General features: G+C 47.6%; 1 protein-coding gene across 1 annotated transcript in view; it reads left to right on the forward strand.

Moving 5' to 3' along the window:
- Positions 1-27,237, forward strand: part of LOC121845718 (asc-type amino acid transporter 1-like) — a 61,826-nt gene that overhangs the window by 24,839 nt on the left and 9,750 nt on the right. The window contains 3 exon segments of the mRNA XM_042317558.1: positions 14,056-14,181; positions 21,039-21,192; positions 25,507-25,630. Of these exon segments, the coding sequence (XP_042173492.1) occupies positions 14,056-14,181; positions 21,039-21,192; positions 25,507-25,630 (404 nt within the window).

Raw genomic sequence — 27,237 nt, forward strand, 5'->3', positions numbered from 1 at the left:
CTAATGAGGACTGAGGTGCGTATCGGTAGTCAGGGTGTAGTGTCATCATATCTAATGAGGACTGAGGTCCGTATCAGTAGAGAAAACCATACCTGTCTGTCTGTCTTTCTGTGTCAGCTGCTGGTTTGAACTTGTCTAAACCGGATGGAGCAGGGTTGGAGGAATGTGTGTGTGTGTAGTGTGTGTGTGTGTGTGTGTGTGTGTGTGTGTGTGTAGTGTGTTTATGTGTGTGTACGGTTCACCATAACCCACGGCCTTGGCACATTGGCACATTGACGGTGTGCTGGCCATGCAGCACTATTTCTGGAGACAGAATGTGAAGCCTTTGACTTTCATTAACCTGCCAGCCGTGGTGCAATCGTGTGTTTGTGTGTGTGTTCCCTGGATGTCAGCGCAGGACTCTCCGTGGCGGGTGGCAATGTGTGTGTGTGTGTGTGTGTGTTCCCTGGATGTCAGCGCAGGACTCTCCGTGGCGGGTGGCGATGTGTGTGTGTGTTAGTTAGTTAGCATACCAGACCCCTTTTGCTTGGGCGTCCCAGGGCAGGCGTGTGTGTGTGTGTGTGTGTGTGCCCTTGATAACTTTCAATAAATGGGTTGTGTGGGGGGTGGAGACGAGCCCCTGTGTTTCTGGCCCTCAATCACCTGATCAGTGTGTGTGTGTGTGTGTGTGTGTGTGTGTGTGTGTGTGTGTGTGTGTGTGTCAGACTACGTAATGGTGTGTGTGTGTTCACTGAATGACTTTCTACGGACCAGTGTGTGTATGTGGGGGGGTGGAAGGGGGACGAGCCCCTGTGTTGGGACCTGACCTGACCCGTCAGTGTGTGTGTGTGTACCAGGCGGTGTGTGAGTGTGTGTCAGACTACGTAATGGTACCAGCGTTTGACTCCACCGATAATAGAAGGTCATGTCCTCAAAGCCATTGTGTATTGTTTCCACGGTTGCCGTGACAGTTGCTATGACACCCCTGTCACTGGGTGACAGGCGGGAGAAAGTGGGCGGGACAACCCTACTAACCAACCCTGGAGGGGCGCGCGGGGACGGTCAAGACACTATTGGCTATTTCACATTCCGACGGTTTAAAACTGATATATCTCTTCTAGACACACAGTACCTCTTTCACAGTACCTCCTTAACAATACCTCCTTAACAATACCTCCTTTACAATACCTCCTTTACAGTACCTCTTTCACAGTACCTCTTTCACAGTACCTCCTTTACAGTACCTCCTTTACAATACCTCCTTCACAGTACCTCCTTTACAGTACCTCCTTCACAGTACCTCCTTTACAGTACCTCCTTTACAGTACCTCCTTTACAGTACCTCCTTTACAGTTCCCCCTTCACAGTACCTCCTTTACAGTACCTCCTTTACAGTTCCCCCTTCACAGTACCTCCTTTACAATACCTCCTTTACAGTACCTCCTTTACAGTACCTCCTTTACAGTACCTCCTTTACAGTTCCCCCTTCACAGTACCTCCTTTTACAATACCTCCTTTACAGTTCCTCCTACAGTGGAGAAGGAAGGAAAAGTCTGAATCCCAAATGACACCCTATATATACAGAGCCCTATGACACCCTATTCCCTATATAGTACACTACTTTAGACCAGAGCCCTATTCCCTATATAGTACACTACTTTAGACCAGAGCCCTATTCCCTATATAGTGCACTACTTTAGACCAGAGCCCTATGACACCCTATTCCCTATATAGTGCACTACTTTAGACCAGAGCCCTATGGCACCCTATATAGTGCACTACTTTAGACCAGAGCCCTATGGCACCCTGTTCCCTATATATAGTGCACTACTTTAGACCAGAGCCCTATGACACCCTGTTCCCTATATATAGTGCACTACTTTAGACCAGAGCCCTATGACACCCTATTCCCTGTATATAGTGCACTACTTTAGACCAGAGACCTATGACACCCTATTCCCTGTATATAGTGCACTACTTCAGACCAGAGCCCTATGGCACCCTGTTCCCTATATATAGTGCACTACTTTAGACCAGGGGCCATTGGGTGTACAGCATGCTAGTGTCAACGCAGGTTAGCGTTTGTTTTGCCATGAATGTTGTTCTGTAGGCAGTTCTGCAGAGTGTTCACTGGCTGGCACAGCCACAAAGTCATACAATCTGTTTTTACAAATGTAAAATAATTAAGGAAGTCAATCCGGCTTTATTAAACTTCCTCTTGAAAGTTGTGGTTGTAGAATACCCAAGGTGTGGTAGTAGAATACCCAAGGTGTGGTAGTAGAATACCCAAGGTGTGGTAGTAGAATACCCAAGGTGTGGTAGTAGAATACCCAAGGTGTGGTAGTAGAATACCCAATGTTGTGGTAGTAGAATACCCAAGGTGTGGTAGTAGAATACCCAAGGTGTGGTAGTAGAATACCCATGGTGTGGTAGTAGAATACCCAAGTTGTGGTAGTAGAATACCCAAGGTGTGGTAGTAGAATACCCAAGGTGTGGTAGTAGAATACCCAATGTTGTGGTAGTAGAATACCCAATGTTGTGGTAGTAGAATACCCAAGGTGTGGTGTCTAAACTGGGTGGTGCTTCATCAGTTCCTCTTATTATTCTTTTCAATGACGGCCTAGGAACAGTGGGTTAACTGCCTGTTCAGGGGAGGAACGACAGATTTGTTCCTTGTCAGCTCGGGGGTTTGAACTTGCAACCTTTCAGTTACTAGTCCAACGCTCTAACCACTAGGCTACCTTGCCGCCCAATTATCATCTTAGTCACTGCTTACCTTAGAGAGATATTTATAACTTGTTGTAATTTGCTAGTCACTCAATCATTTCCACATTTAACAGACTCTCTTATCCAGAGAGACTTACAGTAGAGAGTCATTTAACAGACTCTCTGATCCAGAGAGACTTACAGTAGGGAGTCATTTAACAGACTCTCTGATCCAGAGAGACGTACAGTAGAGAGTCATTTAACAGACTCTCTGATCCAGAGAGACTTACAGTAGAGAGTCATTTAACAGACTCTCTGATCCAGAGAGACTTACAGTAGAGTCATTTAACAGACTGGCCTAGGAACAGTGGGTCTGATCCAGAGAGACTTACAGTAGAGAGTCATTTAACAGACTCTCTGATCCAGAGACTTACAGTAGAGAGTCATTTAACAGACTCTCTGATCCCAGAGACTTACAGTAGAGAGTCATTTAACAGACTCTCTGATCCAGAGACATACAGTAGAGAGAGACTCTCTGATCCAGAGAGACTTACAGTCTGTTCCAGAGTCATTTATTTAACAGACTCTCTGATCCAGGAGACTTACAGTAGAGAGTCATTTAACAGACTCTCTGATCCAGAGAGACTTACAGTAGGGAGTCATTTAACAGACTCTCTGATCCAGAGAGATTTACAGTAGAGTCATTTAACAGACTCTCTGATCCAGTAGAGAGTCATTTAATCAGACTTACAGTAGAGAGTCATTTAACAGACTCTCTTATCCAGAGAGACTTACAGTAGAGAGTCATTTAACAGACTCTCTGATCCAGAGAGACTTACAGCAGAGAGTCATTTAACAGACTCTCTGATCCAGAGAGACTTACAGTAGGGAGTCATTTAACAGACTCTCTGATCCAGAGAGACGTACAGTAGAGAGTCATTTAACAGACTCTCTGATCCAGAGAGACTTACAGTAGAGAGTCATTTAACAGACTCTCTGATCCAGAGAGACTTACAGTAGAGAGTCATTTAACAGACTCTCTGATCCAGAGAGACTTACAGTAGGGAGTCATTTAACAGACTCTCTGATCCAGGGAGACTTACAGTAGAAGACATAGAGGCAGGTTAGTTAGAACCAGTGAGGACTGAAGAGTTGTGCTAGTAACTACCCTGTCTACAGCTACAACTACTCAGTCCTCACTGGTTCTAACTACCCTGCCTCTGTCTTAGTAACTACAGTCCTCAGGACGTCTGTGTCACTGAGATAATATACTATATCTGGATAGGTTTCGTGGCTCGGCCAGGTCATCACAGGCGTGGGTCACAAAGTCACAGGGAATGTAAACCTTCAGTACACTGACCCGGTCTGATGCCCTTTCCCGGTGCCACGAGGTTAATGGGACCACACCGCTGTGACACCGGGCCAACGGGCCAACAGGCCAATGGGCCAACGGGCCAACAATCTGGTGCTTTCTGAAAGGCCAGGGTTTTCCCAAATGGAACCCTATCCCCTATATAGTGGTAATACTCTAGACCAGAGCCCTATTCCCTATATAGTGGTACTACTTAGACCAGAGCCCTTTTCCCTATATAGTGGTACTACTATAGACCAGAGCCCTATTCCCTATATAGTGGTACTACTATAGACCAGAGCCCTATTCCCTATATAGTGGTACTACTATAGACCAGAGCCCTATTCCCTATATAGTGGTACTACTATAGACCAGAGCCCTATTCCCTATATAGTGGTACTACTATAGACCAGAGCCCTATTCCCTATATAGTGGTACTACTACAGACCAGAGCCCTATTCCCTATATAGTGGTACTACTATAGACCAGAGCCCTATTCCCTATATAGTGGTACTACTACAGACCAGAGCCCTATTCCCTATATAGTGGTACTACTACAGACCAGAGCCCTATTCCCTATATAGTGGTACTACTATAGACCAGGGCCCTATTCCCTATATAGTGCACTACTATAGACCAGGGCCCTATTCCCTATATAGTGTACTACTTTAGACCAGAGCCCTATTCCCTATATAGTGGTACTACTGTAGACCAGAGCCCTATTCCCTATATAGTGGTACTACTATAGACCAGAGCCTTATTCCCTATATAGTGGTACTACTATAGACAAGAGCCCTATTCCCTATATAGTGGTACTACTATAGACCAGAGCCCTATTCCCTATATAGTGGTACTACTATAGACCAGAGCCCTATTCCCTATATAGTGGTACTACTATAGACCAGAGCCCTATTCCCTATATAGTGGTACTACTATAGACCAGAGCCCTATTCCCTATATAGTGGTACTACTATAGACCAGAGCCCTATTCCCTATATAGTGGTACTACTATAGACCAGAGCCCTATTCCCTATATAGTGGTACTACTATAGACCAGAGCCCTATTCCCTATATAGTGGTACTACTATAGACCAGAGCCCTATTCCCTATATAGTGGTACTACTTTAGACCAGAGCCCTATTCCCTATATAGTGGTACTACTATAGACCAGAGCCCTATTCCCTATATAGTGGTACTACTATAGACCAGAGCCCTATTAGACCAGAGCCCTATTCCCTATATAGTGGTACTACTTTAGACCAGAGCCCTATGGCACCCTATTCCCTATATAGTGCACTACTTTAGACCAGAGCCCTATGGCACCCTATTCCCTATATAGTGCACTACTTTAGACCAGAGTCCCCTATTCCCTATATAGTGCACTACTTTAGACCAGAGCCCTATTCCCTATATAGTGGTACTACTATAGACCTGAGCCCTATTCCCTATATAGTGCACTACTTTAGACCAGAGCCCTATGGCACCCTATTCCCTACATAGTGCACTACATTAGACCAGAGCCCTATGGCACCCTATTCCCTATATAGTGCACTACTTTAGACCAGAGTCCTATTCCCTATATCGCGCACTACTTTAGACCAGAGCCCTATTCCCTATATAGTGCACTACTTTAGACCAGAGCCCTATGGCACCCTATTCCCTATATAGTGCACTACTTTAGACCAGAGCCCTATGGCTCCCTAGTCCCTATATAGTGCACTTTCTTGTCCCCTGGGTTTTATTTGTCTGCATCGGAAGCAGTTTATTTTGGGGGGTTAGGAGGACTGACAGACTCTCTTTGGGGAGGAAGCAGTTTATTTTGGGGGGTTAGGAGGACTGACAGACTCTCTTTGGGGAACTTCTCCTGCCCCCCCCTACCCTCCTCTACCCCGCTCCTGCCCCCACTGCTGCACTCCTCCTGCCCCATCCCCATCTACCCCCTCCTGCCCCCCTCTACCCCTCTCCTGCCTCCCTCTCCTGCCCCTCTCCTGCCCCCTCTACCCCCCTGCCCCCCCTCTCCTGCCCCCCTCTACCCCTCTCCTGCCTCCCCTCTACCCCTCTCCTGCCTCCCTCTACCCCTCTCCTGCCTCCCTCTACCCCTCTCCTGCCTCCCTCTACCCTCCCTGCCTCCTCCTGCCCCCTCTACCCCTCTCCTGCCCCCCTCTACCCCTCTCCTGCCCCCACTACTCCCCTCTAAATCCTCTCCTGTCCCCTCATACCCTCTCCTGCCTCCTCCTGCCCCCCCTCTACCCCTTCTCCTGTACCCTCATACCCCTCCTGCCTCCTCCTGCACCCCCCTCTACCCCTCTCCTGCCTCCTCATAGCCTCTCCTGCCTCCTCCTGCCCCCTCTACCCCTCTCCTGCCTCCTCATACCCTCTCCTGCCTCCTCATACCCTCTCTTGCCTCCTCATACCCTCTCCTGCCTCCTCCTTCCCCACTCTACCCCTCTCCTGCCCCCTCTACCCCTCTCCTGTCCCCTCATACCCTCTCCTGCCTCCTCCTGCCCCCTCATACCCTCTCCTGCCTCCTCCTGCCCCCTCATACCCTCTTCTGCCTTCTCCTGCCCCCCGTAACCCCTGTGCACCCTCCTCTCCCTGGGGACAGGGCCCCCCCTCCTCTCCCCCGTAACCCCTGTGCACCCTCCTCTCCCTGGGGACAGGGCCCCCTCCTCTCCCCGTAACCCCTGTGCACCCTCCTCTCCCTGGGGACAGTGCCCCCCCTCTCTCTCCCCCGTAACCCCTGTGCACCCTCCTCTCCCTGGGGACAGGGCCCCCTCCTCTCCCTGGGGACAGGGCCCCCACCTCTCCCTGGGGACAGGGCCCCCTCCTCTCCCTGGGGACAGGCCCCCTCCTCTCCCTGGGGACAGGGCCCCCCTCCTCTCCCTGGGGACAGGGCCCCCTCCTCTCCCTGGGGACAGGGCCCCCCTCTCCCTGGGGACAGGGCCCCCTCCTCTCCCTGGGGACAGGGCCCCCTCCTCTCCCTGGGGACAGGGCCCCCCTCTCCCTGGGGACAGACAACCTGCTGTGTCCCAGCTTGCTGCTGCTGTTACTAAACACATTGAAACGGGACTACACTATACAGATATAGATAGCTACAGATCTAGGATCAGATTCTTCCAACCGTAACCCATTAGTGGGGGAAAATGAAGAAGGAAACTGACCCGAGACCAGCGTCTCTGTTGGTCTGCGTGGATAATAATACGTGGGTCAGCCTACACCTACAGAAACACAGCTGATTGAATACTAGGCCAAGTTTCCTCTGTTTCAGTTCAGTTTAATGTGTGTCTCCCACTGGTGATTACCGGGTGTATCACCACCATGCAGCAGATGAAATAGAGCCCTCTGACTGGAGGGATACGAGACACCAGACAGGCCCTCTGCCAGCCCAGCCATGCTGTTCTGATTAGCCAAGTCGTGCCCCTCCCTCTAAACTCACTCACTTCCTGCAATGGAACTTGTGATTCCACTTGTGTCGTTCCAGATCGACAGAAAAAGGAGAGGAGAGAGAGGAGAGAGGAGAGAGAAGAGAGAGAGAGAAGAGAGGAGAGAGAGAGAGAGAGAGAGAGAGAGGAGAGAGAGAAGAGAGGAGAGAGAAGAGAGGAGAGAGAAGAGAGAGAGAGAGAGAGACAGAGAGAGAGAGAGAGAGAGAGAGAGAAGAGAGAAGAGAGAGAGAGAGAGAAGAGAGAGAAGAGAGAGAGAGAGAGAGAGAGAGAGAAGAGAAGAGAGAGAGAGAGAGAAGAGAGAGAGAGAGAGAGAGAGAGAGAGAGAGAGAGAGAGAAGAGAGGAGAGAGAGAAGAGAGGAGAGAGAAGAGAGGAGAGAGAGAGAGAGAGAGAGAGAGAGAGAGAGAGAGGAGAGAGGGAAGAGAGGAGAGAGGGAAGAGAGAGGAGAGGGGAGAGAGAGAGAGAGACAGAGAGAGACAGCCTTAAGATACAGCCTGTACTATTTTCTCATTTGTCATGCGTCTGTCATGTGGTAATGATAGAGTGGTGTAATGGCCTTACAGTTTGACATTTTGTTTAATTATTGTGATGAGCTCATGTTTCATCAGTACGGTGGAACCCCACTTTTTATTTTGACGGGCCTCTGTACCAGGATCATACAGCCTGTACCAGGACCATACAGCCTGTAGCAGACCATACAGCCTGTACCAGGATCATACAGCCTGTACCAGGATCATACAGCCTGTAGCAGACCATACAGCCTGTACCAGGATCATACAGCCTGTACCAGACCATACAGCCTGTACCAGACCATACAGCCTGTACCAGGATACCAGACCATACAGCCTGTACCAGACCATACAGCCTGTACCAGACCATACAGCCTGTACCAGACCATACAGCCTGTACCAGGACCATACAGCCTGTACCAGACCATACAGCCTGTACCCATACAGCCTGTACCAGACCATACAGCCTTACCATACAGCCTGTACCAGACCATACAGCCTGTACCAGACCATACAGCCTGTACCAGACCATACAGCCTGTACCACCATACAGCCTGTACCAGACCATACAGCCTACCAGGATCATACAGCCTGTAGCAGACCATACAGACCATACAGCCTGTACCAGACCATACAGCCTTACCATACAGCCTTACCATACAGCCTGTACCAGGATCATACAGCCTGTACCAGACCATACAGCCTGTACCAGGATCATACAGCCTGTACCAGACCATACAGCCTGTACCAGGATCATACAGCCTGTACCAGACCATACAGCCTGTACCAGACCATACAGCCTGTACCAGACCATACAGCCTGTACCAGACCATACAGCCTGTACCCATACAGCCTGTACCAGACCATACAGCCTGTACCAGACCATACAGCCTGTACCAGACCATACAGCCTGTACCAGGATCCACCATACAGCCTGTACCAGACCATACAGCCTGTACCAGACCATACAGCCTGTACCAGACCATACAGCCTGTACCAGACCATACAGCCTGTACCAGGATCATACAGCCTGTACCAGACCATACAGCCTGTACCAGGATCATACAGCCTGTACCAGACCATACAGCCTGTACCAGACCATACAGATCATACAGCCTGTACCAGATCATACAGCCTGTACCAGGATCATACAGCCTGTACCAGACCATACAGCCTGTACCAGACCATACAGCCTGTACCAGACCATACAGCCTTACCATACAGCCTGTACCAGGATCATACAGCCTGTACCAGACCATACAGCCTGTACCAGACCATACAGCCTGTACCAGACCATACAGCCTGTACCAGGACCAGCCTGACCATACAGCCTGTACCAGGATCATACAGCCTGTACCAGACCATACAGCCTGTACCAGACCAGACCATACAGCCTGTACCAGACCATACAGCCTGTACCAGGACCATACAGCCTGTACCAGACCATACAGCCTGTACCAGACCATACAGCCTGTACCAGACCATACAGCCTGTACCAGACCATACAGCCTACCATACAGCCTGTACCAGGACCATACAGCCTGTACCAGGATCATACAGCCTGTACCAGGATCATACAGCCTGTACCAGGATCATACAGCCTGTACCAGACCATACAGCCTGTACCAGACCAGACAGCCTGTACCAGACCATACAGCCTGTACCAGACCATACAGCCTGTACCAGGACCATACAGCCTGTACCAGACCATACAGCCTGTACCAGACCATACAGCCTGTACCAGACCATACAGCCTGTACCAGACCATACAGCCTGTACCAGGATCATACAGCCTGTACCAGACCATACAGCCATACAGCCTGTACCAGGACCATACAGCCTGTACCAGGATCATACAGCCTGTACCAGGATCATACAGCCTGTACCAGACCATACAGCCTGTACCAGACCATACAGCCTGTACCAGGACCATACAGCCAGCCTGTACCCATACAGCCTGTACCAGACCATACAGCCTGTACCAGACCATACAGCCTGTACCAGACCATACAGCCTGTACCAGACCATACAGCCTGTACCAGACCATACAGCCTGTACCATACAGCCTTACCATACAGCCTGTACCAGACCATACAGCCTGTACCAGGATCATACAGCCTGTACCAGACCATACAGCCTGTACCAGACCATACAGCCTGTACCAGACCATACAGCCTGTACCAGACCATACAGCCTGTACCAGACCATACAGCCTGTACCAGACCATACAGCCTGTACCAGGATCATACAGCCTGTACCAGACCATACAGCCTGTACCAGGACCATACAGCCTGTACCAGGATCATACAGCCTGTACCAGGATCATACAGCCTGTACCAGACCATACAGCCTGTACCAGACCATACAGCCTGTCCCAGGATCATACAGCCTGTAGCAGACCATACAGCATGTACCAGGAGCATACAGCCTGTACCAGACCATACAGCCTGTATACAGCCAGACCATACAGCCTGTACCAGGATCATACAGCCTGTACCAGACCATACAGCCTGTACCAGGATCATACAGCCTGTACCAGACCATACAGCCTGTACCAGGATCATACAGCCTGTACCAGACCATACAGCCCATACAGCCTGTACCAGGATCATACAGCCTGTACCAGACCATACAGCCTGTACCAGGATCATACAGCCTGTACCAGACCAGACAGCCTGTACCAGACCATACAGCCTGTACCAGGCCATACAGCCTGTACCAGACCATACAGCCTGTACCAGGATCATACAGCCTGTACCAGACCATACAGCCTGTACCAGGATCATACAGCCTGTACCAGACCATACAGCCTGTACCAGCCATACAGCCTGTACCAGGATCATACAGCCTGTACCAGACCATACAGCCTGTACCAGGATCATACAGCCTGTACCAGACCATACAGCCTTACCATACAGCCTGTACCAGACCATACAGCCTGTACCAGGATCATACAGCCTGTACCAGACCATACAGCCTGTACCAGGATCATACAGCCTGTACCAGGATCATACAGCCTGTACCAGGACCATACAGCCTGTACCAGACCATACAGCCTGTACCAGGATCATACAGCCTGTACCAGGACCATACAGCCTGTACCAGGATCATACAGCCTGTACCAGGATCATACAGCCTGTACCAGGATCATACAGCCTGTACCAGGATCATACAGCCTGTACCAGGACCATACAGCCTGTACCAGGACCATACAGCCTGTACCAGACCATACAGCCTGTACCAGACCATACAGCCTGTACCAGGCCATACAGCCAGACTGTACCAGGGTTGACCGTAAACAGGGTTGACTGTAACAGGGTTGACCGTAACAGGGTTGACTGTAACAGGGTTGACTGTACCAGGGTTGACCGTAACAGGGTTGACTGTAACAGGGTTGACTGTACCAGGGTTGACCGTAACAGGGTTGACCGTAACAGGGTTGACTGTAACAGGGTTGACTGTACCAGGGTTGACCGTAACAGGGTTGACTGTAACAGGGTTGACTGTAACAGGGTTGACTGTAACAGGGTTGACTGTAACAGGGTTGACCGTAACAGGGTTGACTGTAACAGGGTTGACTGTAACAGGGTTGACTGTAACAGGGTTGACTGTACCAGGGTTGACCGTAACAGGGTTGACCCTAAACAGGGTTGACTGTGTCAGGGTTGACTGTGTCAGGGTTGACTGTAACAGGCTTGACGATTTTATCTTAAATCAGCCATAAATACCCTTCAGACAGGTGGAATTGAAGCTTGATGTGTGCAACAAGGGAGAGACACACATTATGTGTTGTTGTTGGTAGAACATGCCTAGCCTGTCTATATACATTATGTGTTGTTGGTAGAACATGCCTAGCCTGTCTATCTACGGGTAACGGGGGGTTGACGTGTTGTGTTCGACCCGCTCAGTCGTTCACAACAAAACATCAGAACATGACCCAGAACGGTTGCATCAGCTCACCTGCTTTTACACCTGGATTTCACTATTAGATGTTCGATTGTTTATTTTGAAGAAAATAGGAGGAATAGAGAGGTCAGTTCACCTAACAGGGTTGACCTTAACATGAGGGACAGAATAACAGGGTTGACCATGAGGGACAGAATAACAGGGTTGACCATGAGGGACAGAATAACAGGGTTGACCTTAACATGAGGGACAGAATAACAGGGTTGACCATGAGGGACAGAATAACAGGGTTGACCATGAGGGACAGAATAACAGGGTTGACCTTAACATGAGGGACAGAATAACAGGGTTGACCATGAGGGACAGAATAACAGGGTTGACCATGAGGGACAGAATAACAGGGTTGACCATGAGGGACAGAATAACAGGGTTGACCTTAACATGAGGGACAGAATAACAGGGTTGACCTTAACATGAGGGACAGAATAACAGGGTTGACCATGAGGGACAGAATAACAGGGTTGACTTAACATGAGGGACAGAATAACAGGGTTGACCATGAGGGACAGAATAACAGGGTTGACCTTAACATGAGGGACAGAATAACAGGGTTGACCATGAGGGACAGAATAACAGGGTTGACCTTAACATGAGGGACAGAATAACAGGGTTGACCTTAACATGAGGGACAGACGTAAAGGGTTGAATCATGAGGGACAGAATAACAGGGTTGAATAATGAGGGACAGAATAACAGGGTTGACCTTAACAGCAACAAAATAACAGGGTTGCATTTCAATGATGGTGAGACATTTTTGGGGATAAGTTGGTGAAAGTCCTTCTAGAAATCACAGAGAGTCACAATGCTGTATGTTTTAGCAAGTCCTTCTTCATATTAAAAACTGATTTAGTTTTTACTGTCCCAGTGTTCCTGGGTTAGAGTAAATGGTTAGTCACCTCTCTGTCTCTCTGTCCCAGTGTTCCTGGGTTAGAGTAAATGGTTAGTCACCTCTCTGTCTCTCTGTCCCAGTGTTCCTGGGTTAGAGTAAATGGTTAGTCATCTCTCTGTCTCTCTGTCCCAGTGTTCCTGGGTTAGAGTAAATGGTTAGTCATGGAAGAAATGTTCCTGGGCTCATTTCTGTGTCTCTGTCCCAGTGTTCCTGAGTGGATTAGTCACCTCTCTGTCTCTCTGTCCCAGGGTTCCTGGGTTAGAGTAAATGGTTAGTCATCTCTCTGTCTCTCTGTCCCAGGGTTCCTGGGTTAGAGTAAATGGTTAGTCACCTCTCTGTCTCTCTGTCCCAGTGTTCCTGGGTTAGAGTAAATGGTTAGTCACCTCTCTGTGTCTCTGTCCCAGTGTTCCTGGGTTAGAGTAAATGGTTAGTCACCTCTCTGTCTCTCTGTCCCAGTGTTCCTGGGTTAGAGTAAATGGTTAGTCACCTCTCTGTCTCTCTGTCCCAGTGTTCCTGGTTTAGTCACCTCTCTGTCTCTCTGTCCCAGTGTTCCTGGTTTAGTCACCTCTCTGTCTCTCTGTCCCAGTGTTCCTGGTTTAGTCACCTCTCTGTCTCTCTCTGTCCCAGTGTTCCTGGTTTAGTCACCTCTGTGTCTCTCTGTCCCAGTGGTCCTGGGTTAGTCACCTCTCTGTCTCTCTCTGTCCCAGTGTTCCTGGTTTAGTCACCTCTCTGTCTCTCTGTCCCAGTGTTCCTGGTTTAGTCACCTCTCTGTCTCTCTGTCCCAGGGTTCCTGGGTTAGAGTACATGGTTAGTCACCTCTCTGTCTCTCTGTCCCAGGGTTCCTGGTTTAGTCACCTCTCTGTCTCTCTGTCTCAGTGTTCCTGGGTTAGAGTAAATGGTTAGTCATCTCTCTGTCTCTCTGTCCCAGTGTTCCTGGTTTAGTCACCTCTCTGTCTCTCTGTCCCAGTGTTCCTGGGTTAGAGTAAATGGTTAGTCATCTCTCTGTCTCTCTGTCCCAGTGTTCCTGGTTTAGTCACCTCTGTCTCTCTCTGTCCCAGTGGTCCTGGGTTAGAGTACATGGTTACTCACCTCTCTGTCTCTCTGTCCCAGGGTTCCTGGGTTACAGTACATGGTTAGTCACCTCTCTGTCTCTCTGTCCCAGGGTTCCTGGGTTAGAGTACATGGTTAGTCACCTCTCTGTCTCTCTGTCCCAGTGTTCCTGACGTGGGTAAACTGTTCCAGCGTACGCTGGGCCACCAGGATCCAGGACGTGTTCACAGTGGCCAAGCTGCTGGCTCTGGGACTCATCATAGCTGTGGGACTGGTGCAGATCTGCAGAGGTGAGGACACGCACACACACACACTCGTATGCAGACAGGCACACACAGTTCCGTTGCCAAATCATTCTACATATCTGTAGTTATCAGTTTATCCTGTCTGGGAACGGGGTTCTGCTAGCGGGGCTCCAAATTCGAACAACAGAAATCTCATGAATCTAATTTCTCAAACAAACAAGTATTAGGCACCATTTTAAAGATGCAATTCTCGTTAATCCAGTCACAGTGTCTGATTTCAAAAATGCTTTACAGCGAATGCTCCACAAACGATTATGTTAGGTCACCACCAAGTCACCGAAAAACACAGCCATTTTTCCAGCCAAAGAGAGGAGTCACAAAAAGCACAAATAGAGATAAAATTCATCACTAACCTTTGATGATCTTCATCAGATGACACTCATAGGACTTCATGTTACACAATACATGCATGTTTAGTTCAATTAAAGTTCATATTTATATCCAAAAATTGCATTTTACATTGACGTGTTATGTTCAGTAGTTCCAAAACATGCAGTGATTTTGCAGAGAGCCACATGAATTTACAGAAATACTCATAATAAAATACACTTAGAGCCACATCAATTTACAGAAATACTCATAATAAACATTGATAATAGATACAACTATTATGCATGGAATTTTAGATCCACTTCTCCTTAATGCAACCGCTGTGTCAGATTTCAAAAAAACTTTACGGAAAAAGCATACCATGCAATAATCTGAGTATGGCGCTCAGAGACCAAAACAGCCAAAGAGATATCCGCCATGTTGTGGAGTCAACACAAGTCAGAAATAGCATTATAAATATTCACTTATCTTTGATGATCTTCATCAGAATGCACTCCCAGGAATCCCAGTTCCACCATAAATGTTTGATTTGTTCGATAAAGTTTATCATTTACGTCCATATACCTCCTTTTGTTAGGGTGTTTGGTAAACAAATCCAAACGCGTGTGCAAGTCCAGCGGAAAGGTCGGACGAAAATTAAAAAAAGTGATATTACTGGTCGTAGAAACATGTCAAGCGAAGTATAGAATCAATCTTTAGGATGTTTTAACATAAATCTTCAATAATGTCCCAACCGGAGAATTCCTTTGTCTGTAGAAAAGCAATGGAACGCAGCTAACTCTCTCATGACCGCGTGTCACAAGCCCGTGGCTCTCTGCCAGACACCTGACTCAATCCCCTCTCATTCCCCCCTCCTTCACAGTAGAAGCCTGAAACAAGGTTCTAAAGACTGTTGACATCTAGTGGAAGCCCTAGGAAGTGCAATATGACCCCTTAGACACTGTATATTGGATAGGCAATCACTTGAAAAACTACAAAAACACACAGAGGTCTGAGACACACGGACAAAACACACAGAGGTCTGAGACACAGGGACAAACACACAGAGGTCTGAGACACACGGACAAACACACAGAGGTCTGAGACACACGGACACACACACAGAGGTCTGAGACACACGGACACACACACAGAGGTCTGAGACACACGGACACACACACAGAGGTCTGAGACACACAGACACACACAGAGGTCTGAGACACACGGACACACACACAGAGGTCTGAGACACACGGACACACACACAGAGGTCTGAGACACACGGACACACACACAGAGGTTGAACACCGATGTAATTTGACCCCTCTGATAAACTAGAGTTAAACATTATTGAAGTGTTCACTTTCAACCCCAAAAGGTCTCAGTGTCACAAATAAGAGTCGCTTTTGTTCTCACTTGCCAGCTGTCCTTATAATTGTCTATCTCTGAGTCACAGGATAAATGTGAGTTTCAACTGCTTCTTTAGGATGCTCCTCACCCTACTGATTACAGTCATTAACTTCAGGTCATATGACTGGAGTGAGGAAATGAATAGCCTCTGCTTCCACCTGGTGGACCCCAAAAGGACCACAGATGTCAGCCAGATATTATAAATGTGAAGCTTTTGTTGAGAGGGAGCCCAGTTTCCATTCACTGCCAGTGGCAGCGGGGGAAAGATGGTGATGAGAGGAGCCCAGTGGCTATAATTGTCTAGTGGCTCTGAGTCACAGGATAAATGTGAGTTTGATGAGAGGGAGCCCAACTGCTTGGCAGCAGGGGAAAGATGGGGAAAGCCCAGTTTGAGATGAGAGGATGCTGGCTGGCACAGGGGAAAGATGGTGATGAGAGGAAGCTGGCCAGATGGCTGATTAGATGGTGATTAACTTGAGAGGAAGCCCATGGTCATAGTGGCTGGCAGTGGGGAAAGATGGTGATGAGAGGGAGCCCAGTGGCTGGCACCTGGTGGAGCCCAGTGGCTGTCTGATGAGGGAGCCCAGTGGCTGGCAGTGGGGGAAAGATGGTGATGAGAATAGTGGCCCAGTGGCCAGAAAGATGGTGATGAGAAAGTGTGAAGCTTTGTGGCTTGGGGAAAGATGGTTGAGAGGGAGCCCAGTGGCTCACTAGGGAGCCCAGTGGCTGGCAGTGGGGGAAAGATGGTATGGTCATGAGATGGGGAGCCCAGTGGCTGGCAGTGGGGGAAAGATGGTGATGAGAGGGAGCCCAGTGGCTGGCAGTGGGGGAAAGATGGTGATGAGAGAGGAAGCCCAGTGGCTGGCCCAGTGGCAGTGGGGGAAAGATGGTGATGAGAGGGAGCCCAGTGGCTGGCAGCGGGGGAAAGATGGTGATGAGAGGGAGCCCAGTGGCTGGCAGTGGGGAAAGATGGTGATGAGAGGAGGAGCCCAGTGGCTGGCTGGCAGTGGGGGAAAGATGGTGATGAGAGGGAGCCCAGTGGCTGGCAGTGGGGGGAAAGGGGAAAGATGGTGATGAGATGGTGGAGCCCAGTGGCTGGCAGTGGGGGAAAGATGGTGATGAGAGGGAGCCCAGTGGCTGGGCAGGAAAGATGGGGAAAGATGGTCATGAGAGGGAGCCCAGTGGCTGGCAGTGGGGGAAAGATGGTGATGAGAGGGAGCCCAGTGGCTGGCAGTGGGGGAAAGATGGTGATGAGAGGAAGCCCAGTGGCTGGCAGTGGGGAAAGATGGTGATGAGAGGGAGCCCAGTGGCTGGCAGTGGGGGAAAGATGGTGATGAGAGGAAGCCCAGTGGCTGGCAGCGGGGGAAAGATGGTGATGAGAGGAAGCCCAGTGGCTGGCAGCAGGGGAAAGATGGTGATGAGAGGGAGCCCAGTGGCTGGCAGTGGGGGAAAGATGGTGATGAGAGGGAGCCCAGTGGCTGGCAGTGGGGGAAAGATGGCGTGTTATTTTGGCTGACATTCTGTACATTTTCTCATTGATTAAACATTTGATCTCAATACGTTTTTTTTTTGTTTCCAAAACTCTAGTCTGTTATGAACAAAGTGTACTAAGTTTGTAGACTTTACTCTTTGTCAAAGTTTTTTAAAATTGCGTTCTTCAGAAAGAGCGAAAAAGGGCTAATTGAGTTATTTCACACACGCTCACTTCACAAAGTAGGCGTTCCCTAACAGAAATATGCAAATACATGCTAGAATGGAATCTCGCTAACTCAGTGCTTGGCTCTGCCCACCTCCTTACTTGTTCTGCCCACTATGATTCATTTACTCCCATTGGAAACGACAGGCTGTGCTCTATCTTGGGTTAGTTATAAACATCTTTGACGCTACTGTCACAGACGCCTGAATCACAGAGACTCTTACTAACCCCTGGTGTAGATGAAGGAGATGACTTACCAGGAGTCCAGGGGAGTTCAGCTGAGACCAGACCAAGCAGCTTATCAATGTTCAAATGGTTGACAAAACAATATTATACAACAGGCAGATCTGATCCTGTCCAAAACAAAAAGATATCCAATATGAATCCTGCCACGTCAGGAGGCTTCCCTCAATCAGCGTCTCAGATCAATAATCACCTGGGAGTGATCACACCCTTAACAACCCTTCCTCTGCTCCCTCCTGCTCCTGACCTGGTGGCTGCTGGGAGATTAAACTCCTGGCCTGATGGCTGCTGGGAGATTAAACTCCTGGCCTGGTGGCTGCTTGGAGATTAAACTCCTGGCCTGGTGGCTGCTTGGAGATTAAACTCCTGGCCTGGTGGCTGCTGGGAGATTAAACTCCTGGCCTGGTGGCTGCTGGGAGATTAAACTCCTGGCCTGATGGCTGCTGGGAGATTAAACTCCTGGCCTGGTGGCTGCTGGGAGATTAAACTCCTGGCCTGGTGGCTGCTGGGAGATTAAACTCCTGGCCTGGTGGCTGCTGGGAGATTAAACTCCTGGCCTGGTGGCTGCTGGGAGATTAAACTCCTGGCCTGATGGCTGCTGGGAGATTAAACTCCTGGCCTGGTGGCTGCTGGGAGATTCAACTCCTGGCCTGGTGGCTGCTGGGAGATTAAACTCCTTGCCTGGTGGCTGCTGGGAGATTAAACTCCTGGCCTGGTGGCTGCTGGGAGATTAAACTCCTGGCCTGATGGCTGCTGGCGGACATTGTTGTCACCTTAGCTTGGTACATACCAACGTCTGACCTGAGAGGAAGCACAACCACCAATCAGCCAACACCGCTGCACACACACACACACACACACCGGCCGTTACCGTGACAACTAGCGTAAGCATGTTACAGCAAATTACTACAGTCTGAACACACAACAACTCTGATTTTGGTCCCTTTGTAACTTCCTGTTTGGACAGTAGTCGGTATTCCAAAACGGATTTTGAAAAACCAAACTGATTTGAGCACGAAAACATGCAGTGTAGAACAAGGCTTTAGAGAAGCAGCGTTCGGGATCTGAATCAAACATACAGACATTGGACCTCATCCGGTTTGGGCTGGATTTTAGGCAGCCAGAGAGTTCGTGACCTGACGGTGTATCTCAGTAGAAGTACTGTTGTCTCAGCTAATCTTCTGACATGGGAAGGAATCGTAGAAACCAGAGAGAGACAAAGTGTGAGCCGAGCGTGCTCCCTTTAAAATATCACATCAGTCCAACTGTGTGATCTGTCTGCCACTAAACACTGTGTGATCTGTCTGCCATTAAACACTGTGTGATCTGTCTGCCATTAAACACTGTGTGATCTGTCTGCCAATTAAACACTGTGTGATCTGTCTGCCATTAAACACTGTGTGATCTGTCTGCCAATTAAACACTGTGTGATCTGTCTGCCACTAAACACTGTGTGATCTGTCTGCCATTAAACACTGTGTGATCTGTCTGCCATTAAACACTGTGTGATCTGTCTGCCATAAAACACTGTGTGATCTGTCTGCCAATTAAACACTGTGTGATCTGTCTGCCATTAAACACTGTGTGATCTGTCTGCCATTAAACACTGTGTGATCTGTCTGCCATAAAACACTGTGTGATCTGTCTGCCAATTAAACACTGTGTGATCTGTCTGCCAATTAAACACTGTGTGATCTGTCTGCCACTAAACACTGTGTGATCTGTCTGCCATTAAACACTGATCTGTCTGCCATTAAACACTGATCTGTCTGCCCCATTAAACACTGATCTGTCTGCCATTAAACACGGATCTGTCTGCCATTAAACACTGATCTGTCTGCCATTGAACACTGATCTGTCTGCCATTAAACACTGTGTGATCTGTCTGCCAATTAAACACCGATCTGTCTGCCATTAAACACTGTGATCTGTCTGCCATTAAACACTGGGATCTGTCTGCCATTAAACACTGTGTGATCTGTCTGCCATTAAACACTGTGTGATCTGTCTGCCATTAAACACTGATCTGTCTGCCATTAAACACTGTGTGAGCTGTCTGCCATTAAACACTGTGTGATCTTTCTTCCCATTAAACACTGTGATCTGTCTGCCATTAAACACTGCGTGATCTGTCTTCCAATTAAACACTGTGTGATCTGTCTGCCATTAAACACTGTGTGATCTGTCTGCCATTAAACACTGTGTATCAGGGAGCATCTGTCTGCCATTAAACACTGCGTGATCTGTCTTCCAATTAAACACGGTGTGATCTGTCTGCCATTAAACACTGTGTATCAGGAAGTATCTGTCTGCCATTAAACACTGTGTATCAGGGAGTATCTGTCTGCCATTAAACACTGTGTATCAGGGAGTATCTGTCTGCCATTAAACACTGTGTATCAGGAAGTATCTGTCTGCCATTAAACACTGTGTATCAGGGAGTATCTGTCTGCCATTAAACACTGTGTATCAGGGAGTATCTGTCTGCCATTAAACACTGTGTATCGGGAAGTATCTGTCTGCCATTAAACACTGTGTATCAGGGAGTATCTGTCTGCCATTAAACACTGTGTATCAGGGAGTATCTGTCTGCCATTAAACACTGTGTATCAGGAAGTATCTGTCTGCCATTAAACACTGTGTATCAGGGAGTATCTGTCTGCCATTAAACACTGTGTATCAGGGAGTATCTGTCTGCCATTAAACACTGTGTATCAGGGAGTATCTGTCTGCCATTAAACACTGTGTATCAGGGAGTATCTGTCTGCCATTAAACACTGTGTATCGGGAAGTAGTCTGTCTGGATAGGAATCATGTCCCAGATTGTAACAAGCACCATCGGATACTGGAGATCTCTCTGTCTGGTCACATGTTGAATCACTACTGTCTCACTACTCACTTGCTGTCACGCCTCTTTCGACTGAGGGCTGGTGATGATGATGATGATGTGTGTGTGTGTGTGTGTGTGTGTGTGTGTGTGTGTGTGTGTAACTATGTGTAACTGTGTGTGTGTATTATTTCAGAAGCAATCCTCATCAGTAAAATCTTAATCTAGGCTCTCTCTCTCTCTTTCTCTCTCTGTCTCTCTCTCTCTCTGTCTCTCTCTCTGTCTTACTCTCTCTCTCTTCTCTCTCTCTCTCTCTCTTCTCTCTCTCCCTCTCTCTCTCTCTCTCCCTCCCACCAGGTCACTATGATGCTCTGAGACCCAGTCAGGCGTTTGAGTTCACACGGGACCCCTCTGTCGGTCAGATAGCTCTGGCTTTCCTCCAGGCCTCCTTCGCCTTCAGCGGCTGGAACTTCCTGAACTACGTCACTGAGGAGGTGGTGGAGCCACGCAAGTAAGGATAGATCTCTAGATTTAGGCTCCGTCCCAATTTAATCAGGATAGATCTCTAGATTTAGGATACGTCCCAATTTAATCAGGATAGATCTCTAGATTTAGGATACGTCCCAATTTAATCAGGATAGACCTCTAGACCTCTAGATGTAGGCTACGTCCCAATTTAATCAGGATAGACCTCTAGACCTCTAGATGTAGGCTACGTCCCAATTTAATCAGGATAGACCTCTAGATGTAGGCTACGTCCCAATTTAATCAGGATAGACCTCTAGATGTAGGCTACGTCCCAATTTAATCAGGATAGACCTCTAGACCTCTAGATGTAGGCTACGTCCCAATTTTTTACCCTTCTAACAAGGTGTGCGCTTGCACACTCCCTGTTATGAATTTCAAATCATTGGTCTGCTCTAAACATTAGCTGAAGCGATTTTTCCAAGTGCACACTTCAGGAGAAGGGTGGAGAATCGGAGCGCAACGCAATGTGTCGTCATATCGCCATCTAGTGGTGGAAAGTGGAAGCGCACCTGTTGTCATACATTAATATATGGACTTTACGTGTGGTCATGTTGGGGCAGTTTCCTTATTGCTTCCAATGCTCAGATTATATTCATTAACTTTACTGTCTCACTGCTGTCTAATGAGTTGACTGTCTCACTGCTGTCTAATGGGTTGACTGTCTCACTGCTGTCTAATGAGTTGACTGTCTCACTGCTGTCTAATGAGTTGACTGTCTAATGGGTTGACTGTCTCACTGCTGTCTAATGGGTTGACTGTCTAATGAGTTGACTGTCTCACTGCTGTCTAATGAGTTGACTGTCTAATGAGTTGACTGTCTCACTGCTGTCTAATGAGTTGACTGTCTAATGGGTTGACTGTCTCACTGCTGTCTAATGGGTTGACTGTCTAATGAGTTGACTGTCTCACTGCTGTCTAATGAGTTGACTGTCTAATGAGTTGACTGTCTCACTGCTGTCTAATGGGTTGACTGTCTAATGGGTTGACTGTCCCACTGCTGTCTAATGAGTTGACTGTCTCACTGCTGTCTAATGAGTTGACTGTCTACTGAGTTGACTGTCACAAGTCATTGTTATTTACAAATGCTTTTCAATATGTAACATGTTCCTGTTATTGCTGACTGTCAGTGTCATGATATTTTATTGTAATATGTTACCTGTTACTCTAGGAACCTGCCCCCAGCCATCTACATATTACTGTAATATATTATTGCAGTACTATATTACTGTAATGTAATGTACTGTTTTACAGGAACCTGGTATATTACTGTAAATATGTTTCTAATCTCAGGAACATAACCCCGGCCATCTACATATGAGATGCCCTCAATCTCACACAAATCATCAAGGAACCCACCAGGTACAACCCTAAATCTGTAAACAAGGGCACCCTCATAGACGTCATCCTGACCAACTGGCCCTCCAAATACACCTCCGCTGTCTTCAACCAGGATCTCAGCGATCACTGCCTCATTGCCTGTATCCGCTACGGAGCCGCAGTCAAACGACCACCCCTCATCACTGTCAAACGCTCCCTAAAACACTTCTGTGAGCAGGCCTTTCTAATCGACCTGGCCCGGGTATCCTGGAAGGACATTGACCTCATCCCATCAGTTGAGGATGCCTGGTCATTCTTTAAAAGTAACTTCCTCACCATTTTTGATAAGCATGCTCCATTCAAAAAATGCAGAACTAAGAACAGATATAGCCCTTGGTTCACTCCAGACCTGACTGCCCTCGACCAGCACAAAAACATCCTGTGGCGGACTGCAATAGCATCAAATAGTCCCCGCGATATGCAACTGTTCAGGGAAGTCAGGAACCAATACACGCAGTCAGTCAGGAAAGCTAAGGCCAGCTTCTTCAGGAAGAAATTTGCATCCTGTAGCTCCAACTCCAAAAAGTTCTGGGACACTGTGAAGTCCATGGAGAACAAGAGCACCTCCTCGGTAACCTCCTAGGTAACACGGTCACCACCGATAAATCCATGATTATCGAAAACTTCAACAAGCATTTCTCAATGGCTTGCCATGCCTTCCGCCTGGCTACTCCAACCTCGGCCAACAGCTCCGCCCCGCCCCCCGCAGCTACTCGCCCAAGCCTCTCCAGGTTCTCCTTTACCCAAATCCAGATAGCAGATGTTCTGAAAGAGCTGCAAAACCTGGACCCGTACAAATCAGCTGGGCTTGACAATCTGGACCCTCTATTTCTGAAACTATCCGCCGCCATGGTCGCAACCCCTATTACCAGCCTGTTCAACCTCTCTTTCATATCGTCTGAGATCCCCAAGGATTGAAAGCTGCCGCAGTCATCCCCCTCTTCAAAGGGGGAGACACCCTGGACCCAAACTGTTACAGACCTATATCCATCCTGCCCTGCCTATCTAAGGTCTTCGAAAGCCAAGTCAACAAACAGGTCACTGACCATCTCGAATCCCACCGTACCTTCTCCGCTGTGCAATCTGGTTTCCGAGCCGGTCACGGGTGCACCTCAGCCACGCTCAAGGTACTAAACGATATCATAACCGCCATCGATAAAAGACAGTACTATGCAGCCGTCTTCATCGACCTTGCCAAGGCTTTCGACTCTGTCAATCACCATATTCTTATCGGCAGACTCAGTAGCTTCGGTTATTCGGAGGACTGCCTTGCCTGGTTCACCATCTACTTTGCAGACAGAGTTCAGTGTGTCAAATCGGAGGGCATGCTGTCCGGTACTCTGGCAGTCTCTATGGGGGTGCCACAGGGTTCAATCCTCGGGCCGACTCTTTTCTCTGTATATATCAATGATGTTGCTCTTGCTGCGGGCGATTCCCTGATCCACCTCTACGCAGACAACACCATTCTATATACTTCCGGCCCGTCCTTGGACACTGTGCTATCTAACCTCCAAATGAGCTTCAATGCCATACAACACTACTTCCGTGGCTTCCAACTGCTCTTAAACGCTAGTAAAACCAAATGCATGCTTTTCAACCGTTCGCTGCCTGCGCCCGCACGCCTGACCAGCATCACCACCCTGGATGGTTCCGACCTTGAATATGTGGACATCTATAAGTACCTAGGTGTCTGGCTAGACTGTAAACTCTCCTTCCAGACTCATATCAAACATCTCCAATCGAAAATCAAATCAAGAGTCGGCTTTCTATTCAAACAAAGCCTCCTTCACTCACGCCGCCAAACTTACCCTAGTAAAACTGACTATCCTACCGATCCTCGACTTCGGCGATGTCATCTACAAAATTGCTTCCAACACTCTACTCAGCAAACTGGATGCAGTTTATCACAGTGCCATCCGTTTTGTCACTAAAGCACCTTATACCACCCACCACTGCGACTTGTATGCTCTAGTCGGCTGGCCCTCGCTACATATTCATCGCCAGACCCACTGGCTCCAGGTCATCTACAAGTCCATGCTAGGTAAAGCTCCGTCTTATCTCAGTTCACAGGTCACGATGGCAACACCCATCCGTAGCACGCGCTCCAGCAGGTGTATCTCACTGATTATCCCTAAAGCCAACACCTCATTTGGCCGCCTTTCGTTCCAGTTCTCTGCTGCCTGTGACTGGAACGAATTGCAAAAATCGCTGAAGTTGGAGACTTTTATCTCCCTCACCAACTTCAAACATTTGCTATCTGAGCAGCTAACCGATCGCTGCAGCTGTACATAGTCTATCGGTAAATAGCCCACCCATTTTTACCTACCTCATCCTCCATACTATTTTTATTTATTTACTTTTCTGCTCTTTTGCACACCAATATCTCTACCTGTGCATGACCATCTGATCATTTATCACTCCAGTGTTAATCTGCAAAATTGTAATTATTCGCCTACCTCCTCATGCCTTTTGCACACAATGTATATAGACTCCCCTTTTTTTCTACTGTGTTATTGACTTGTTAATTGTTTACTCCATGTGTAACTCTGTGTTGTCTGTTCACACTGCTATGCTTTATCTTGGCCAGGTCGCAGTTGCAAATGAGAACTTGTTCTCAACTAGCCTACCTGGTTAAATAAAGGTGAAATAAATAAAATAAATAAAAATATATTATTACAGTACTATATTACTGTAATATAATGTACTGTTTTACAGGAACCTGGTAATCTCAGGAACCTGCCCCCAGCCATCTACATATTACTGTAATATAATGTACTGTTTTACAGGAACCTGGTATATTACTGTAAAATATGTCTCTTATCTCAGGAACCTGCCCCGGGCTATCTACATATTACTGTAATATAATGTACTGTTTTACAGGAACCTGGTATATTACTGTAAAATATGTCTCTTATCTCAGGAACCTGCCCCGGGCTATCTACATATCCATTCCCCTGGTGACGTTAGTCTACACTCTGACCAACATTGCATACTTCTCCTCCATGACCCCCGAAGAGCTGTTGGCATCCAACGCCGTGGCCGTGGTGAGAATTAATGAATTAATGAATCTATAAATGAAATAATAGAAACGTTATAACACTTAATATTGAAGTCATAATAAATACACAATGAGTAACAATAATAGGCCTATATGCAGGAAGTACCAGGTAATAACATGGCTATATACAGGAAGTACCGGTAATAACATGGCTATATACAGGAAGTACCATGTAATAACATGGCTATATACAGGAAGTACCAGGTAATAACATGGCTATATACAGGAAGTAATACCAGGTAAGGTAAACATGGCTATATACAGGAAGTACCAGGTAATAGCATGGCTATATACAGGAAGTACCATGTAATAACATGGCTATATACAGGAAGTACCGGTAATAACATGGCTATATACAGGAAGTACCATGTAATAACATGGCTATATATAGGAAGTACCAGGTAATAACATGGCTATATACAGGAAGTACCAGATAATAACATGGCTATATACAGGAAGTGCCGGTAATAACATGGCTATATACAGGAAGTACCAGGTAATAACATGGCTATATACAGGAAGTACCAGGTAATAACATGGCTATATACAGGAAGTACCAGGTAATAACATGGCTATATACAGGAAGTACCAGGTAATAACATGGCTATATACAGGAAGTACCAGGTAATAACATGGCTATATACAGGAAGTACCAGTACTGAGGTAATAACATGGCTATATACAGGAAGTACCAGGTAATAACATGGCTATATACAGGAAGTACCAGGTAATAACATGGCTATATACAGGAAGTACCAGTACTGAGGTAATAACATGGCTATATACAGGAAGTACCAGGTAATAACATGGCTATATACAGGAAGTACCAGGTAATAACATGGCTATATACAGGAAGTACAAGTACTGAGTCAATGTGCAGGGGTATGAGGTAATAACATGGCTATATACACAAGCTACCAGTACTGAGTCAATGTGCAGGGGTACGAGGTAATAACATGGCTATATACAGGAAGTACCAGGTAATAACATGGCTATATACAGGAAGTACCAGGTAATAGCATGGCTATATACAGGAAGTACCAGGTAATAGCATGGCTATATACAGGAAGTACAAGCACTGAGTCAATGTGCAGGGGTACGAGGTAATTGAGGTAGATATGTACATATAACTAGGAATAAAGTAACTAAGCTGTAGAGCTGTAGAGTTGTAGAACTTTTTAAGGATCTGAGGACACATGCCAAGTCTTTTCAGTCTCCTGAGGGGGAATAGGCTTTGTCGTGTCCTCTTCATGACTGTCTTGGTGTGTTTGGACCATGATAGTTTGTTGGTGATGTGGACACCAAGGAACTTGAAGCTCTCAACCTGTTCTACTACAGCCCGGTTGATGAGAATGGGCGTGTGCTCGGTCCTCCTTTTCCTTTAGTCCACGATCATCTCCTTTGTCTTGCTCATGTAGAGGGAGAGGTTGTTGTCCTGGCACCACACTGCCAGGTCTCTGACCTCCTCCCTATAGACCGTCTCATCGTTGTCGGTGATCGGGCCTACCACCCTTGTGTCATCGGCAAACTTAATGATGGTGCTGGAGTCGTGCTTGGCCACTCCATCATGAGTAAACAGGGAGTACAGGAGGG

Source organism: Oncorhynchus tshawytscha, unplaced genomic scaffold, assembly GCF_018296145.1.
Source record: "Oncorhynchus tshawytscha isolate Ot180627B unplaced genomic scaffold, Otsh_v2.0 Un_contig_1806_pilon_pilon, whole genome shotgun sequence".
NCBI classification, from domain to species: domain Eukaryota; kingdom Metazoa; phylum Chordata; class Actinopteri; order Salmoniformes; family Salmonidae; genus Oncorhynchus; species Oncorhynchus tshawytscha.